At 58.3% G+C, this 18,884-nt stretch overlaps 1 protein-coding gene across 1 annotated transcript in view; it reads right to left on the bottom strand.

Annotated features, from left to right (window-relative positions):
* The window catches only part of PLEC (plectin), a 147,577-nt gene that overhangs the window by 72,982 nt on the left and 55,711 nt on the right, over positions 1-18,884 (bottom strand). The window contains exon 32 of the mRNA XM_067560057.1: positions 11,921-18,253. Within this exon, the coding sequence (XP_067416158.1) occupies positions 11,921-18,253 (6,333 nt within the window). The remainder of the gene's footprint in view (positions 1-11,920; positions 18,254-18,884) is intronic.

Raw genomic sequence — 18,884 nt, 5'->3', positions numbered from 1 at the left:
TCTGCCAAGGGGAAAAAAGTTCCGGTAACCGTGCACGGAGGCGTGCACACACCTGTAGCGGAATGGAGATGAGCAACACACCTCGAAGAAGAACATCCTCTATCAGGTAGGAAAGAGGAAGAACGACGGGCAATCAAGTTCAATCGATTTGGAAGAAAAAGGGGTCCTGGGAACAGACGCTCTGACAGAAGTAAAAGTGCTGGTTAACTTTGCTAACAGGGTCCTATGAAAAATGCCTCCTGTGACGGGAGCCTCTGGAAATTTCAGGGTGGGGTGCTCAGAGCACAGATAAAAGCTCAAGAATCTCCTCCCAGGGAAAACGGGCTGGGGGAGGAGGGACTCAGCCTGGCTGGTTCTGAGTGAGAGTAAAAGTTAATTAAATTAGCTTGAATGTGTTAGTGATACCTCTGGCACAGGGAGGAGACGTTGTTCTGCTTTGTGTTTCAGATTAACAGCCCTGTGAAGGCTGGAAGATCTTGAAGACAATGCACTCTTGTGTGCTGCTGCTGCTGGCATTGGGCTTGCAAACCTGTGAATCAGGAGCCCACTGGGTCTGCAGCATGGGACGAATGACAGTGACAATGTAAAGTGAAGAGTACCATTGACATCAGCTGACTACTGAGCCCAACATCCCAGGAGCACCAGTCACTGGTTTAGGCCCCTGGGACTGAATGTGACTGTTTTACAAGTGCTGCGTGTACCCCCTAATGTGCAGAACCAGCCGCACTGCCAGACAGAAGGGTGCAGAGCCATGGCGATTGTGCCTCAAGAAAACGTCAATACAATTATGAAGTGGGTGTTTACAAGAATTGGCCAGAAGCTAACACATGAGTGATGGGCAGCATTGCTGGGCTGGTCCCCCCCTGGCATGGGAATCGTGAACGTGGCCTTGCACGCCATCGCAGTGAAGCCAATAAGCTTATTTATGCATGGCCTCATGGGCTGGTCACCCACAGCCAGGGGGATGTTATCCATAACGTTCCACGCATTGCTGACTGGTTTAATACGAAGCTGTTTATGCCTTGTATAACGTGCTGTCTGTGCTGTTGGACGAGAAGAATGTGTTTTACAATGAAACCACACGCTCAGCTTGCCTCTCAGCCCCTGGCCCTGAGACAATGATATAAGGTGTGACCCATTCAATACATTCAAACTGAAGGGTCAAAAGGGGAACAATGTGAGCCCGCCCCAGGAGCTGTGCAAACGAACCAGATGAATCAGACTCCTTGTTTATTGTGTAAACGAGAGCGAGGTAGACGTAGATGTAGCTTTGTCCTGTGCTGTGATGAGAAGGGCACAGTGCTGTTTAGTGTGGCAGGACTGAACTCCATCTTGGTAGTTTCTGGCAGTGAGCTCTGTCCTGAAACGTGTACTATTGAACTAAACGTCTCTCTGTGTATGTGTGTGTGTGTGACTAGGGAATGTATGTGCAGCGCATGAAAAGGCGCCACCTGCCATCCTGATGCTGAAGGCTGAAGAATGCATATCAAGGACCATAACATGCAAATAAACGGCCCTAAAGTACAGAAGGATCCACCCTGGGAACAGACAAAGCACAGAAATCAGAGACTGGTCAGGCTTGCAGTGAGCTGGTGATTAACAGCCATCCTGAGCCCGAGGCAGCAGGACACAGCCAGGCCCAGAGCCTGACATGAGAGCGGCAAGTGTAAAAACATGGAAACTTTGAGTTTCAACTCCCGTTCTGCAATCGTCACCTTGGAACTGACAGAGCCCGGCTCCTTCCTCGTGCCCAGCCTAGCTGGCCATGAGCCCAGCTTGAGCAACGCATAAAAGGACTGGTCATTATATGACACCAGCTTGCAGAACTTCTTGGGTAGGAATGTGTGTGAGTGTGACAAGAAACGCGGCGCTTTGCCACCTCCCCCTGAATAAGATCCTGAAAAGAAAATCTTTTCTTTTCTAACAGCCTGAAGGCCTGCCAGGTGAGTCACGCTGCGCTCAGCTCCCTCACAGTGATGTGCATGGAGAGATCTTCCAGAGCCCTGGAGCCCTGCACTGACCCAGATGATGTCCAACGCGTCGGTCACTCGGGCCAGAGTGGGGGCGGGTGGAGTAAATGGGACAGCTGTGGGTCTAGCCGCCAGTGCAGCGTCTCTAGCCCCGATGGAGGGTTGGAGAGTCCTTCTCCATGCAAGCCTGGCCGGGCTGAATACTGAGGCCAACCAAGCCTGTAGTGGCCTGGGACACAGTCTGGCATCTTGCACGACGTATGTGCATGCCGCTAGGTGGCCCAGCAGCGTCAGGCATTTTCTGGCTGTAGTTGTAGGGTGCTGCTTCTAGGCTGGAGCCTATGGCCTGAAACCTGGCTTCCGGGAGGTAGGCCCTGGCCTGCGTGGAGTCTGGGACTGCTCCTATGAGCTCTATCCTCTGTGTAGGAGTCAGGACGGACTTCTGCCTGTCGCTCAGAAGGCCTACCTTGTCGACTGGCAGTGTTACTTATGAAAGGCTTCTGGCCTGTTGTCTGGAGCGACTCTTGATTAGCCAGTCATCCAAATATGGGCAAACCCATACTGCCTGCGTCCTGAGAAACAGGCTCACGTTTATTGGACTGACATGTGCAGACCCTTGGTGATTGTCAGGGATTCACCAGCTCTGTGCTGTGCCCGCTTGCATACAGCCTCTTGGCGCGCCCTTCAGTGTGCCAGACCCCCAGTGGGTCGGACCCTTCCTGCTGGGCAGGTCACACGGCCTCAGCGCCTCCTCGTCTGAGCTACCGGGCTCCAGCCCGCCTGCTTCACACCGTGCGCTCTGCTCAGCCAGTCCCACTGAGACAGGCCTGGCCGCGCCGCGGACACTCTGCAGGGACCAAGGGGGCCCAGCCAGCGTTTGCAGAGACACCCAAACAGCGTTACAAAACAAAGGCGGATTTATTAGCCAAGTGGAAGCAGCGCCGGACAGCCTGAGGTTAACACAGAGCCATAAAGGTTACAGCACACTCCATGCGGGTCACGCCCCGTCACCAGCCACGTGGGGTGCGCGCCGGTTTCAGGCTCTGTCCCTCTCTCGCTGACGTCCTTCCTTGGTTGGGTCCCAGGTGAGAGAGCCCCAGGCTTCTGCCACAGCCCACGCCTGCCCCCTTCTCACGCCTGGCAGTCTGTCCTCCTCGAGCTGGGGTCTCTCCTCAGCTTCACCACCCTCCTAGGGGAAAAAGTTTTTCCTAATGTCCAACCTAGACCTCCCGCCCTGCAACTTGAGACCGTTGCTCCTTGTTCTGTCATCTGCCACCACCGCGAACAGCCTAGCTCCATCCTCCCTGGAACCCCCTTTCAGGTAGTTAAAGGCTGCTGTCAAATCCCCCCTCACTCTTCTCTTTTGCAGACTAAACAAGCCTAGTTCCCTCAGCCTCTCCTCAGAAGTCCTGTGCTCCAGCCCCCTCATCATTTTGGTTGCCCTCCGCTGGACTCTCTCCAGCTTGTCCACATCCTTCCTGTAGTGGGGGGCCCAAAACTGGACACAATATTCTAAATGCGGCCTTACCAATGCCGAATAGAGGGGCGGTTGCTGGGCTGTGCCACCCAGCCCTCTGCTGCGCCAGCCGTCCTGGGGGACGGGGGGATGCTAATGGCACCAGGATGCCGCCAGCTGCCATGGGTCACCTGAGCAGAGGGAAGCCTGGACCTGCAGCTTGCTCCTGGCCATGCGCACGCGAGGGGCTTGGCACCGCACGACGTTCCCGTTAAAACATTCAGCGGGGCGCAAATCCACATGGTGACACTGCCCGGACGGGTCTGAAAGTGTCACTGTAACCAGGGCATCGGCACCGCGCGGGCGCATTTCTAGCGCAGGCCTGCAGGGATCGACCGGCTCTTGGCCCCTGCTACTGGACTAGTTACCAACGAGCTGGCAGAACACGTAAACTCAGCCCTGCTAACGTCTGCAGCTGACACACACATGGGAGGCATGGTCACTAATGGCGAGGCCAGGGCACGGACCGCGTCCTGGGGCGCGTGGCGAGTGTGCAAACGCACACGATGCATTCAACAGGGCTAAGTGTAAACGTGTCCAGCTGGGCACAGACGCGCTGGCCGTAGCTACAGGCTGGGGGCTCTGTCCTGGAAGCAGGGACGAGACGCAGCTGAACACGAGCGCCCAGTGCCACACTGTGGCCAACAGCGCTAATGCGATCCTGAGCCTGGGCTGCATAAACAGGGGCCTCGAGTAGCCGTTGTCTCACCTCTGCCCGCCCTAGTCACTCTCTGACCCCAGCACCAGCCCCTGCCTTCTTGACCCCCAACCCCCAACCGCCCTGACCTCAGCCAGGCGCTCAGGAAAGCTGCAGTGCTTCCTCCTCCGACCTCCCCTTCCCCGTCCTTGTCCCAGCTCCCTCCATTCCTGCCACTGTCAGCAGCTCCCTGGCTCTGCCCCGGGCACCGTCCTCCGGCTCCTTCACAAACTCTGCCTTGCCCGAGCTGCCGCCAGCCTCGCCACCCGTCTGAGCAACGTGCCGGAGCACAGGGCCGCCTCTCACCGCTTGCTCGGAGCAGCCTGGGCTGCGCTCCAGACATGGAACACAAGCCCCTCGCCTCCCCGCAGTTAATGGCTCCCACCGTCTCCTGCTGGACTCGCCAAGGCCAGCTCAGCGCCCTGCAGCCAGCCCCGCCCTGGCCCCCGCAGGCACAGCCCCTTTGCCCATGGCCCAGGCCAGGGGTTTCCACCCTGCCCGTAAGCAAGCACGTTCCCCAGCGAGCGCCTCTGCGGGATCCTCCTGCTCCCTTTGGGAGTGGCATTGCGTGCGCTGCCGTGTGCCGGGCTCTGCTGGCTGGGGAGCCGCGCCTTGCCCAGTGCAATACGTGGGCTAGTGAAGACAGGCCTCCGGGGCTCACAGCCGTCAGGCAGCTGCGTCAGCACTGGCCATGCCAGACCTCAGCCACCTCCAACCCCTGCACAGCCGCCCCCGTTTGCCAACAGCTGCCTGGTAATATGGGGACCGAAAATGTAACCCAGGTGGGTCTGCCTGAGCCCTGCAGAGCCGGGCCGTCCCCTCGCTGCGCCAGGACGGGAGGCCTTGTTGATGGACGGCCCCAGAGCTGAACGGTTTCCTCTGGGGGGTGGGGGCGCTGGTGGCAGATTGCGCTTGGCCGGAGGAGCCCTGCTCTGAGACCAGGCACCTCTGCACGTGCAGCTACAACAACCCCCCCCCCCCGTTTCCCTGCCACGCGGCACGGTGAGCACAGCTCTCCTTGGCCGTGCGTCAGCGGCAGAGCCCAGGACTGACCCAGCCGCCTGCCCCCCAGCCCAGTGCTGCTGCTGGCTTTGGCGTACGGGTGCCCAGCCCCCCACGCGTGAAAGAGCCGCCTTCCCTCCCACACGCTGCACCTCACTGACGCGCCGAGTCACGCCAACTGGCCGTGAAAGCCGCTGTGCTCGGGCCCCTCCGCGCCGCGGGGCAGTAACTGGGCTAGTCACGCTCACGCACGGGGTGCAGGGAGACCCGGGCAGCGCACAGCTGCCCCACGGTGCTGTTGGCGAGGACACTGTGCCCCAGCTGTTTATGGATACAGTCATGCGTTCGGGCCCTGTATTTGCTATAGGCTAGTCCTTTGCTGGCAGCGTCTTCCCCACTGGGCTGCAGGGGGGACAGTGGGGCGCAGCTTAGGAAAGCAAAACCCTGGGAACCAGGCACCAGGCTGGGAACTAGGCACCCCAGCAAGGGCAGGGCAGCCAGGGCTGCTTGGATTGGCTCCTGCCCCCACCCGGCTTGCCATGGCACCTGCTCTGCGTGGAGCCGTCCCAGCTGGCCCTAGGGCTGGGCGCCACCTCTCATCGCCCTCCGGGGCCTAAGGACACAGCTGCTGCAGGGCCCCCGTTGTCTCCAGCAGAGGGGCTGTGCCCCAGGCCAGCATGCAGCCTTCCCAGGAGCTCCATGGCCCTGACCACGGCCACAGCCAGCGTCAGCACCCCGCCCCGGGCTGCACACAGGCTGCTCCATGGAGCCCCCTGGCCAGAGACCCTCGGCCTTCGCTGGCTGAACGTGGGGCAGTGGCCCTGGCTGGGAGGCAGGGGGCAGCTCAGGCCTGCTGCAGAGGGGAGCAGCTGAGGGGACCCCTGGGAAAGAGCCAGGCCCCCGTGACATCCCGTGGGAGGGCTCTGGCCTGGCACCCCGGCTGGAGGGGTCAGCACTGGGGCCTTCCTGACAGCTAACGTCTGGGGGGAGCATGGGCCTGCGGTGCTGGGCTTTGGCTGAAGGGTTTCTTGGTGTCTGGGGCACTTTGGCGCAGGGGGTAGTTCCTGAGGGGAGCGTTTGGCCCGCAGCAGCGGTTTGGGGGGAGAAAATGGCCAGGGGCAGCCCTGGGCGATAGGGGCTTCTCTGCATGGGGAGGATGGCATGTGGCCCTACGGGGAATGGGGGTGGGCCTGACACTGAGGGGATGTGGGGCAGGAGAGCTGGGGGGTGGGGTGGGGATATGGAAGGGATTGGTCTGTGGGGTGGGACTGGGCCTGAAGGGGGTTTCCTATGTGTGGGGGAGGAGGTGATGATTGAACCCGAGGGGATGTGGGGGCAGGATTGGGCCTGAGAGGGGAGCAGTTTGGTCATGAGAGGAGGTGGGGGGAGGGGGATCTGGCCTGTGGAGTTTGGAGGAGGGGGTCCTGGCCTGTGGGGTTGGTGGGGAGGATCTGGCCTGTGGGGTTTGTGGGGGGTCCTGGCCTGTGGGGTTGCGGGGAGGATCTGGCCTGTGGGGTTTCTCTGCTGAGGAAGGGGAGGACTTAGCTGGGATGAGATGGGGGGGGGGGGGGGGGGGTAGATAGAGGGGGCAGTTTGGGCCCGAACAGTTCCTGCAGTGGAGCTGGGGGGCTGGCCTGAGGCGTGGGGGGTCCCAGGGACATAGGGTGTTAGCCCTGCCGGGGCTATGGGCGGGTTTGGTGGGAAAAGGGGCTCGGTTCAGGGGGTGTCTCGGGGGCTGACACTGAGGGTCGCTGTGAGTGGGGGCCCTGGAGCTGAGTGAATTTTGGGCCAAACGCCCCTGCTGCAGGCCCAAGCCCATCCCCCGAGGGGTTTTCTTTGGGGCGACTTTACCCAGAGGGGGTGCTCGGGGGGGGGGGGGGGGCGAGACTGGCCCGGCACGGACTCGGGGGCAGGTATGATGGGGGGCCCTGGGGGGACATGGAGAAGGTACGTCCCTTGGCCCCCAGGGCCTTCTCGGGGTGGCAGACTGAGGGGTTTCCTGAGGCTGGTTCTCTGGCTGCCAAGCGGATTAAGGCCCAAGGAGAAAATACGGCGCAGCCTGGCTTCCCTGGGGCAGCCCCCGCGGGAGTGAGCGGGAGCTGGGACAGAGCAGCCCCACGGCTGGGAGGTTTGCGCCAGGCCTTGGCTATGGGCTGGGCCTGGAAGGCAGCGCGCCCCCGTCACCGTCACTCCTCGCCCTTCCACAGCAGACACAGCTGCGCCCTAGGACACAGGCCTGGGGCCAAGCTCTGCCCCAGCCCCCTCGCTGGAGGATCCTGGGCGGGGGGGCGCAGCCTGACTCCAGCCCCAGCAGCGAGCCCCGCAGGGGGGACACGCTAGCGCCCAGAAGCAGCTCCTGCCGCGAGCAGCTGCCGCCTTGTTCATCTGTCACAGGGAGCGACTGCTTTGAACCGCAGACACACAAGGTACAAGGTGCACCCAGCTGCTGTCAGCTGTGCAGGCTGCCCTTCAAGCCAGGCCTGCTGCAGAAAAGCCCCTGGTCTCTCATGGCGCTGGCGGGGGCAGGCCTGCTCGCGCTGGCCAGGCAGGGAGGCTGGTTCTCGCAGACACTGTGGAAAAGGGGTGGCCCAGTGTTTCAGGCCCCAGGGACGGGTCACCCCGCGAGCCCCTGCTTTGCGTGGAGATCCCCATTACCGTACTTGGTTACCCAAGCGCCTGCCACAGCAGCAGGTGGGTGCTAGGAATGCAAAGAGGATTTAGCAGAGCACAGTGCCTTGGAGAGGCCTCAGGGCCGGCGGCAAGGACGTGTCCCCCTCGGCCTCCCTTTGGAAAGATTAAGGGACTGACACGGTCGGACTGATGCACACGGAGGCTCTTGCCTGCATCCTCCCTTTGAGCTCGTTCCTGGTAAACAGCATGCAGTATTCCTGTACCTGTCAGAGCTCCTGTGCCTGTGACTACTGCCCAGAACTCAGCCCCTGCAGGCCTGTCACCAGCCGCGCAGACCCAGCTCTTTCATCAGTTACCACACGGGCTTCAGTGCCAAGGAGGGGCCAGCCCGTGCTCCAGCCATGGAGGAAAGCAGCAGCCTTCAGGGCACCCGGCTCAGTAGCTGAGGCTGCTTTCAGCACCTCAGCCACGTCCCAAGAAACTGGGCCTATGGCCCCAGAAAGCCAATGCACACCAGAGCCTGCAGCCAGTGAGACAGGCAACAGCAAACGGCTGCAGCAGGGGAAACAGCTGGGCTTCTCCCCCCTGCAGAACTCTCCCCCTTTCTGTCCCAGCCTCTGCAGAAGACAGGATATTCAGCAGGGAACAGAGGCGAGCTGAGCAGGAGGGGGCAGCCCAGCGGCTGGGGTGCTAGCCTACGACTTGGGAGACCTGCGTTCAAGTGCCTGCTCTGCCACAGACTTCCCAAGCGCTCTTGGCCCAGGCACTTATCCATCCCATGGTACAGCCAGGCATGGAGGCTAACAGCCCTGCCCTGCCACCCGGGCGTGTGAGGATAAATAGGCGGAGGGGGAAGAGCTCAGCTGCCGCAGTCGCAGACAGACGGACGGATTGGAAGGAGCTCCTTGGAACAAACACGACTCAAGGCTTGGGCTAGAGGTGGAAGCTGCGCTGGTCTAAGCACGTTTGGGTGCTGGAAGCAGGGCGGGCTGGGCCCACCAGCGCGAAAGCCGTGAACAGAGCACGCAGAGCTGCTGGCTGGTTTCGGATAACCTCCTTTACTGCCCTTGCTGGGGAGGTCCATACTGCATGTTTTACAAACACTTCACGGTATATACAAGTCAGGGTTTAGTGTTTTGCCCCCCAAAAAGAGAGATGCATTTGGCTTATTAATCAGCCCCAGCTGCCCTGAACAGAAACAAGCGGGAGCCAGGGGGGCCCAGCTCCCAAGGGGAAGGAGATGGGACTGGGCCCCCCGGCTCCGGCTGGAATATGTTACAGAATCGCCCAGGTTAGTACATCATGCAAAAGCAAAAACTGGATAATGAGAATAATCAAATGACAGAGGTGGAGGGGTAACATGACTGGGTTTACACGTAGCAATGAGAGTGGGCGGCGGGGGGGAGGGGGGGGAGGAGGAGGAATGCATTCAGATCCACCCCTGGGTTGTGGTATCACAGCTGTGAGGAGCTGCTGCAGGAACACAGCACGTGCTGTTCTTTGCCCCTTGCTGGGCGGGCAGGGGGAAACTCAGAGATGCCCTTCTCTGGGGAACTGGAGCTGCGTGGGCCCTGGAAGCAAAGGGCTCTCCTGAGGGGTATCTCCACATGTCCAGTCACATCACAAGCCCGGGCTGAGCCCTACCGGTTCCTTCACGTCTCTTCTTGCTGCAGAGGGTGGAGCCCCGGGGGGCTGTGGCGAGTGTCACCAGGCACTTCCTGCATTAGGCACGTGTGCAATGCGTGCAGCCAGGCGCTCTCAGACACCCGCCCCCCAGCATTTTACTGCCATCTCTGCCATGCTGCCCTTCTCCTGAGCAGCCCCCGTCTCATGCTCTAAGCTGCCAGCGCTGCGCGGGGAAGGACAGCTCCAGCGTCTCCGAGTGGCTTTGCACAGGCTGCATGAGGCGGGTTCCCCTCACAATCTGACCACGCCTGTCTGACAAGTGCAAAAGGAGGGGGAAGGGTTTCTGAGAGTCCTCAGTGCTGTCCCCCTTCCCCCCAACACTGGGGTGCGGGCTCCACGGCAGCGGGGAGGAAAGTTGGAATGGACGTCCAGCAACTAAAATAAAGTGAACAAAATAAAGAAAAAGATGGGACGAGACAGGAGGATTTGTTCACGAGATGAAGCCATCAAACAGAGCCAAGGAAGCTGCAGAGATACGCTCACCCACACGCTGTCTGTCTGTCCAGCTCTCTCACCCTCCCATCGGCAAGCAAACCCCCTCTTGTCCCTTGTGCTGTGGCCCCCTGGCTGACAACACCTCAGAACCGATTCAGTGTGTAACTGTGGGTTATTTTACCCCAGACCCTCCTGACAGTAAAGCAAGAGCCACCAGCGTGGACCCAGCCCACCTTCAAACTGCTCCAGTGCATGTCGACACGGCAGTGCGCCGACGTCTGGAGCGCACGATTCCAGGTGACATTCCAGAAAGAGCCCCGCCAGCAGCAGCATCTGCCGAAAGCCCAGTCTCCAACCACAGAGACTCAAAGAGCTCGGAGTTACCTGTGTGGATGCGTGCAGCTGAGGAGCTGCTGAGTCCAGGGCTCCCCTTGAACTGATCCAGGACTTGCTAACGTCAGAGACCCAGCTAAGGAATTCTCCCAGTGGTAAGGGGACTTCTTTGGTGGGGCTGGAAAAAGATGTCTGGCAGAGAGAGAGAGCATCATTATGGGTGGGAAAAACAGGAGAGAAACAAAGAGGAAAAGAAATCAAGGTGAGAAAGGAAAGTAAATCTGGTTTTGCAGAGATCGGAGTTTTAACAGTCGGCACCTCCCCGCGACTGCACTGGGCTATGACCCACTATGAGCAAGAAACACCTTGAAATGTACAGCTTCTACAAAGCCTCTTGCCTTTGGATCCAGTGTAGGACATTTTGCAAGAACCTCATTAGCAAAGGGGAAGGGATGTGTGGGGCAGGCTTCCACCACAGCCGGCATGGGAGCTGCGCGCAGAAACCTCCTGGGCGTGCACATGTGCACGCCGAGACCTGGGTCAGCAGTGCCGCCAGGTAGATGGAGAGTTCTGATAAATGCCTGTCAATTCATTAGTCTCATCAGTCTAAGAAATCAACCTTGTACAGGGCACTTCCCAGATACACACAGAGAGACAGAGACAGACAGACAGACAGACAGACACATGCAGACACCACCACCAACTAACAGCAGCACATGGCAACAGAAGATTCCCCCAGTAATTTGGGCCGGAAAAGCAAAGCACAATGGCATGTATCAGCGAATAAGCAGGCTGGAGGAGGAGGCGCAGATGCAAAGTAAAACCTCTTGGAGGGTGAAGCTGTGGAGCAGAGAGGCAGGCAGGCAGGCAGGCAGGTCCGTCCAGCATAGACAGCCCCAGCATGCACTTACAGTCTGTGTGCTGAGTCCACAGCGCTGTGGGAAGGTTCTGGGAGGCAGGCTGAGGCGTTCGTGGGAGGGGGGCAGTTTTGGAATACAGACTACAGCTCCCTCTCCACCCTGCCGAAGGCCAGCAGAAAGGATCCAGGCGACTGCTCCGTAGCTGGTGTGCAGAGGTCGATGCCCTGTGCCGACGTGCTGAGAGGCACAGTGTGGGCATTCCAGAGTCCAGGGTCAGTCTCTTTGACTTCCTTTCCTGTCAGCTTATGGGAAGAGGGGAGGGCAGCTGGAATAAGCAGCAGGCGTAGGAGCTGGGGACAGCATCCTCTCCTCCTCCGGGGATGGCAGGGGTGACGCTAGCAGAGTTAATAAAAAAAGTCACTAGCTAATTCGGATAAAAAATGCAAAACGGTTGGCAGGTTCCGCCTGGTCGTGGGAGCGGCGTGGTGGTGGCTGGTTCCGTCTACTCTGCAGATGGTACGAACAGAAGCTAGCTCCTGGGATTACCGGGCTGGAGGGTAGTGTGTTCTCTCTCTCATCTCTAAATATACAAATACTGTCAGAACAATCATATATATTAATATATATTAGTCTCGTCTTTTTGGTTAAACTTTAGGCACTGCTTTGGAAGAAAAATGGGTTTAAAAATAACATAGGGCCATTAGCCAGTAGCTTTACCACATGCAGAGCAGGATAAATGGGAAGGTTCCTCAGTGTTTTGGGGGGCTAGGGCAGGAGGGAGGGGACTTTATGCCACAGTCAGCGGAGGCCTCGGCAGTTCGGAAAGCTTCCTGTTTGCTTCCCGTCCACAGCTCCCGTTTAGGCTGGACAAGGCAAGAGTGAGTTCAGCTGCATCCATGGCGCTCTGGGGACCTGATGTGTATCTGCGGCCGTAGCTGGAGGAAGAGTAGGAGGAGGAAGAGAAGGTCATGGAGAAGCCGGAGCCGGTGGCATCAATGCTCCCTCGCCTTGAGCCTGATCTAGATCCTGTTCGGGAGCCCGATCTAGAGCCAGAGGTGGAGCCAGAGCCACTGACGTTGTAGGGGCTGTAGTACCCTTTGCTGGACTGGGAGGAAGCTTCCAGAAGGCGCAGGCCTGTTCCCTCCTCCACCATGCTTCTGTCCATTGCATCCTTGTAGGAGATCTTGAGTTTCGTTTTGGGGCAGGTGAGATACTTGGAGTAAGTGTTCACGTCCCGCAGCTTCTGCGCTGTGCGTGTGTCAATTGTGCCCTTCTGCAGCGCGTCATCTAGCAAGACCCGGCCTGGAACGTCCGGCTCGATCAGCCCGCCCGTCAAGTACTGCACCTCCAGGAACCGCTGGCCAGCCTCGTAGTACAGCCAGCCCTTCTTCAAGGCTTGGGCGGCAGACATTTTTGTCTTGGTTCTTGGATCCTCAAAGCCATAGAAGGCCTTCTGAGCAAGGTTGATCCTATCCACCATGATCTTGTCAACCAGGCCCTTGTTGACTGCATCAGCAACAGAGAATTTCTCCCCAGTGCTGGGGTCGATGATGCCTCCAGTGCAGGCCTGGGACTCCAGCAGCCGCTGCCCAGTGATATTGTCTACGAGATTGCGGTGCATGGCTTCCGTGATGGAAACTTTCTCCAGGGTGTCCGTGTCCAGGATTCCAGCAATCGGACCCGTCTCTTCACTAGGATCACTCCAGGATGTCAGCTGAGCTCTTGCAGGGGCTGGGCTTATGGGGTAGGAGGAAGAGGATCCGACAGAGGAAGATCTTGATCGGAAGCCACTCATGTTTCCAGAGAGCATGTCTGCGAACTCTGTGATGGACAGGGTGCCGGAGCGATACTGATCTAGGGCAGACTGGTCAATCAGGCCCTTTGCAATGGCGTCATCGATGTCGTACTGCCGCCCTGACCTCCTGTCGATGATCATGGACTTGACCACCCCATCTGAGGAGGAGATGGTGATCTCTTCCCACTCACACTCTTGCTCGGAGAGCTCCAGGTAGGTCTGGTGGTCAATGAGGCCTTTCCGGTAGGCTTCATAAACTGACATCTCCTTCCCAGTCTCTGGGTCTACAATAACCACCCTGCGCTTGCGGACAGAGGACTTGGATGAGGTCTTTCTCTCCCGCTTCTTCTCTTTTAGGGGGAGCAGACACAGCCCAGTCTCTGGGTCGGTGATGCACCGCTCCATGAGCTGCAGGTAGGTCAGGTTCTCCTCTGTGTTGGGATCAAAGAAGCCCTTGGTGTCGTCGCTGGGGTCCAGGAGGATCTCATTCATTTCCTCATCGAACAGGCCCCGCTTGTAGGCCATCTCCACGGGCAGGCGATGGCTTTCCTCTGGATCGATAATGCCTCCCGTGGCAATCTGGGACTCTAACAAACGGATCCCATGATCTTTCAGGATCAGGCCCTTCTTCATGGCCTGGAAGAGGGAGATCAGCTTGCCCGAGTAGGGATCTTTGTAGCCGGTCACCGCCCTCTCTGCTGAAAGTAGCTTGTCCTTGAACTCTGGGCCCACGATGCCCATCCGCACCGCCTCCTCCACAGTCAGCTTGAGGCCTTTGATGGGGTCGATCACGTACCCAGTGGCTGCCTGTGCCTCCAAGAGCTCAAAAGCTGTGCCAGGCCTGATGATGCCTTTCTTCATGGCTTGGTACACGGAGAGCCTCTCCTTGGTGGAGTCCACAAAGACACCAGCAATGCAGCTGGTGCCCTCCAGAAACTTCTGCAGGTTTTTGGAGACTTCTTCGATGGAGGTTAAGCCCTCCTGGAGGCGCTGGGCTGTCGCTTCGTCCATGACCTGGGACCGGACAAGCTCCTCCACACTGATCTGCTTCCTCAGGCCCCGGAAGGTCAGCTTCCTTGTGTCACAGAGGGGCAGCAACAGCCGGCCGTTGTTCTCATCCTTCCTGCACCGCTTGAGGAGCTGCACGTAGCTGAGCTTCTCGTCCGTGGAGGGGTCCACGTAGCTCCGGACCTCGCTGGGCTCAGACAGCTTGTCGCAAGTCTCCCTGTTGAAGAAGCCACGCTGATAGGCCACCTCCAGGGGAAGATGGAACCCCAGGAATGGGTCGATGATGCCACCCGTGGCTAGCTGGGCATCCAGCAGCCTGAGGGCTTCCTCGGGAGGGATCAGATCCTTCTTCATGGCCTGGAAGAGCGAGATCTTCTGCTCACTGTACGGGTCTCTGTAGCCAGTCACAGCTCTCTCTGCAGACAGCAGCCGGTCGTGGATTTCCGGCCCGACCACTCCTTTCCTGACAGCTTCGTCTACAGTCAGCATTTCATTCTTCACGGGGTCAATCATAAAGCCAGTGGCAGCCTGGGCCTCCAGCAGGGAGCGGGCTACCTCAGGGCTGACCAGCCCTTTCTTCAGGGCCTGATAGACACTGAGTTTCTGCTTGGTGGAGGGGATGTAGATGCCGGCTACGCAGCCTGTTCCGTAGAGGTATTTCCAGATGGTCTCTATTTCCAGAACCTCTCGGATGGTCTTGGAGCCCTGCTTCAGCAGGTTGTAGATCTCCAGGGAGATGATCCTGGCCTCATAGAGGTCGTCGGCAGTGATCCGGCGCCGCACGAAGTCGTAGGAGGTCAGGTCCTGCTGCCGGACGATCTCTGTCTTCTCGATGATCTCGATGATGATGATGATCATGCGCTCCTTGGTCACCTTGCCGGAGCGGAACTCCTCCATCAGCCGCTTCCGCTGCTCCACGGGGATGAGGTCGGAGTGCATGATCTCCCACAGGGACATGGAGGAGCCGGCCTTGTCGCCGATGGGGATGTTGACCTGCGTTTCCTCAAATGCTTTCCGGGTCTCTGCCTCCGTGTACACCTGGGTCGTCTCCACCATTGCGGGCTTCTCAGGCTGCTTCAGGGGCAGGAGATACAAGCCGGTCTCGGGGTCCTCGATGCACCTCTCTTTCAGCTGCAGGTAGGTGAGGTTCTCCTGCGTGTTGGGGTCGAAGAAGCCCTTGGTGTCGTCGCTGGGGTCAGAGAGGATCCTGTTCATCTCTTCGTCGAAGTAGCCCCGCTTGTAAGCCACCTCCACGGGGACGCGGTGACTGTGCACGGGGTCGATGATGCCGCCGGTGGCGATCTGGGCCTCCAGCAGGCGGATGCCGTGCTCCCTGAGGATCAACCCCTTCTTCATGGCTTCGAAGAGGGAGACGGTATTGCCAGAGTAGGGGTCCTTGTACCCGGTGACGGCCTTCTCAGCGGACAGCAGCTTCTCATGGAGCTCTGGCCCCACAATACCAGCTTTCACGGCTTCGTTGACATACAGCTTCTGGTTCCTTTCTGGGTCAACCAGGAACCCAGTTGCTGCCTGAGCCTCCATCAGGGTGACAGCAGTGCTTGGCCTCAGCAGGTTCCTCTTCATGGCCTCATAGAGGCTCAGTTTCTCCTTCGTGTCTTCCACGTAGATGCCAGCAATACAGTCACTGCCCCGCAGGCACCTCTTCACGGAGTCCGTCTCCGAGAGCTCTTTCACCGATTTCTTGCCTTCCTTGAGCTGCTCAAACTGGGCTTTGCTAAGGATCCTGGACTCCAGCAGCTCGCTAGCAGGCACAGGTGCTCGGAGGCCACTGAACATCAGTTTCTCCTGTTTCTTGGCCTCCATTTCCTCAATGATGGTGATCATTATCTTGATGATCTTCTCAATGGTCACCTTGCCGGTCTTGTACTGTCGCAGCAGCTCCCTCCTTTGCTCCTCGGTGAAATACTCCGAGTGGATCAGCTCCCAGATAGTCACCGTCCTGCCCTTCAGACTGCCAGCTGGGACCTCCAAGGTGGCCTTGTCAAAGGACTCCTTCGCCTGGCTGTCCGTGTAGACCTCCTCGTGCTGTGACTGGATGGCCTGGTCTGAGAGGGGAAGCAGGTAGAGGCCGGTCTGCCTGTCCAGGCGGCATTTCTTCTGCATCTGGGCGTAGGTGAGGTTCTCCTGAGTGTTGGGATCATAGAAGGCCTTGGTGTCATCACTGGGAGTGGACAGAGCCTTGTTTGTCTCCTCGTCCATGTAGCCCCGCTTACAGGCAACATCAAGTGGAAGGCGGTGGCTGTTCACAGGGTCAACTATGCCCCCGGTGGCAAGCTGGACGTCCAACAGGCGGATCCCGTTGTCACCAGGGATAAGGCCTTTCTTTAGTGCCTGGAACAGGGAGACGGTCTGTCTGGTATACGGATCTTTGTAGCCAGTCACAGCCTTCTCTGCAGACAGCAGCTTCTCGTGGAACTCCGGCCCGACAATCCCAGCTCTCACGGCCTCGTCCACAGAAAGCTTCTCGTTCTGAACAGGATCGATGATGTACCCCGTGCTGGCCTGGGCTTCCAGCAGAGGCAGGGCAGTCTCTAGCTTCAGCAGATTTTTCTTCAAGGCATCATAGAGCGTGAACTTCTGCCCAGTCGACTCCACCAGGACGCCAGCAATGGCGTTGGTGCCCTTCAGATACCTCTTAATGGAGTCCATGTCAGACACGTCCTTCACGGACTTCTTGCCCTGGTGCAGCTGGTTGTAGAGGTCTTTGTCAATGATTTTGCTCTCCAGCAGCTCAGCGGCAGGGACAGACGCACGGAGACCTTCAAAGCACAGCTGGCTCTTCTTCTCACTCTCCTCCACGATGGTGATGACGATCTTGATGATCTTCTCCACGGTGATCTTGCCAGTCTTGTACTGCCGCAGCAGGTCTCGCCGCTGCTCCTCAGTGAAGTACTCCGAGTTGATGATCTCCCAGATGGTCACCGTCTTTCCTTTGAACGTGCCAAAGGGGGCAGACACCGTGGTCTTCTTGAAAACATCTCTGGCCTCCTGATCCGTGTAGACCAGGTCCCCGCCTTTGGCTGCTCTGTCAGTAAGTGGCAAGAAGCAGAGCCCAGTCTCGGGGTCAGTCACGCATCTCTCCATCAGCTGCAGGTAGGTGAGGTTCTCGTGCGTGTTGGGGTCGAAGAAGCCCTTGGTGTCGTCCGTGGGGTCTGACAGGACCTGGTTCATCTCTTCGTCGAAGTAGCCCCGCTTGTAGGCTGCTTCCACTGGCAGGCGGTGGCTGTTCACGGGGTCGATGATGCCACCGGTGGCGATCTGGGCCTCCAACAGGCGGATGCCGTGGTCTTGGACAATGAGGTCTTTTGTCATGGCCTGGAAGAGGGAGATCTTGTCTCCGGAGTAGGGGTCTTTGTATCCGGTCACCGCCCGCTCGGCGGAGAGCATTTTATTGTGCAGCTCTGGTCCAATTACTCCTTCTTTCACAGCCTCGTTCACAGAGAGCCTCTTGTTTCTCACTGGGTCAATTATGAAGCCGGAGGCAGCTTGTGCTTCCAGGAGGATGAGTGCCGTGCCTGGGCTCAGCAGCTGTTTCTTCATGGCCTTGTAGATACTCATCTTCTCATTGGTAGGTTTAATAAGTAAGCCGGCGATGCTGCCACTACCCTGCAGGTATTTCTTGATGTCCTCCCTCTGCGAGATCTCGTTCACGGTCACCACCCCTTTCACCAATTTGTCCAAAGTCTCTCTGCCCAGGATGCCAGCCTCAACCAGCTTCTCCGCAGACACCTTCTGCCGAATACCATCAAATGCAAACTCTGGCTCCCCGTTCTGAGCCAGGCCATCTACCGTGTCCCTGCCATTGGGCACCGCTTTGGTCTGAGTCAGCAGTGTGGGTGAAATCACTGCGTCCTCAGGAATGTCATCTGTCTGGATCATGATCTCTCGCGTCTGGGCCAGCGCAGCCCTATGCTCTTCTTGCAGTTCTTCCAGTTTCTCCCTTAGCTTCTGGTTTTCCTCTGCAAGGAGTTTCTCTTGCTGCTGCCGCTGCTTTTCCAGCTGCTGCAGCTCCTCCTGCTTACGGAGGACATTTTCCTCCGCCTCTTTCTGCTTCCTCTTTGCATCATCCAAGGTGGCCTTCAGCTGCTGTTTCTCCTGCTCCAACTGCTTCTGCTGCCGCTCCTGCTCCGCCTTCAGGTTCTGGGCTTTGTTCACCTCATCTTTGAAGAGTTTCTCCAGCTTGGCTTTCTCTTCCTCAATGAACCTCTCTTTCTGCAGCAGGGTGTCCTTCTCTGTAAAGAAGGTCTGCTGGAGTATGTGAGTCTCCTGACGGAGCTGTTCCTGCTGAGCCATCTGCATCTGGAGCAGGGACACAAAGAAACGTCTCTTAGACCAACCCCATGTAACCACAGATGGACCCCACAAAACATGGGGCAGACAGGGATAACGGTTAGTGGGAGGGTGCTAGCAGGAAAACTTTCGGGGTCATATTACAGGACAGTACTGTGGGCTTACGTTAGTGGGATACACTGGCCGGCCCCTACCAGGGTGGGGTGGGAAAGTTAGGGCATGACTGCAAATCCACTGGATTAAAGGAGCGGCCAGGGACACTCTTCTTCTCTGGTCCACAAAGCCAGTCATGCCCCATTATGAATCCCGAAACACAAGGGTCAAGGACCTTCCAGTCATCTTCTGTTCATGGAGCTAAGGGCGCGGATACGCTCTGCCTCTAAGAGAAAGACACTGTGTGTGCAGAGAGGATGGAATTAGCTGCTCCAGAGCGGAATCCACCAACCCTAGTAACAGATGAGCAACATCCGTTGGGGGCATGGGGCAAAGCTGTTCAAATACATCCTCGGGTCGATGAAACGTCACACTGCTGCTGGAGTCTTAGCAGTGCACACGCCTGTGAGCTGTGCGTGTGTGCTCACGGGAACTGCAGGGGCAAGGCTGAGAGTCTGGGTCCTTGGAGCAGGGACGTGGCACCTTG

The sequence above is a fragment of the Emydura macquarii genome, unplaced genomic scaffold (genome assembly GCF_026122565.2).
Source record: "Emydura macquarii macquarii isolate MOO-44397 ecotype Brisbane River unplaced genomic scaffold, CSIRO-AGI_Emac_v2 contig_2246, whole genome shotgun sequence".
In the NCBI taxonomy this organism is placed as follows: domain Eukaryota; kingdom Metazoa; phylum Chordata; order Testudines; family Chelidae; genus Emydura; species Emydura macquarii.
This window is presented reverse-complemented; position numbering and strand designations above follow the sequence as displayed.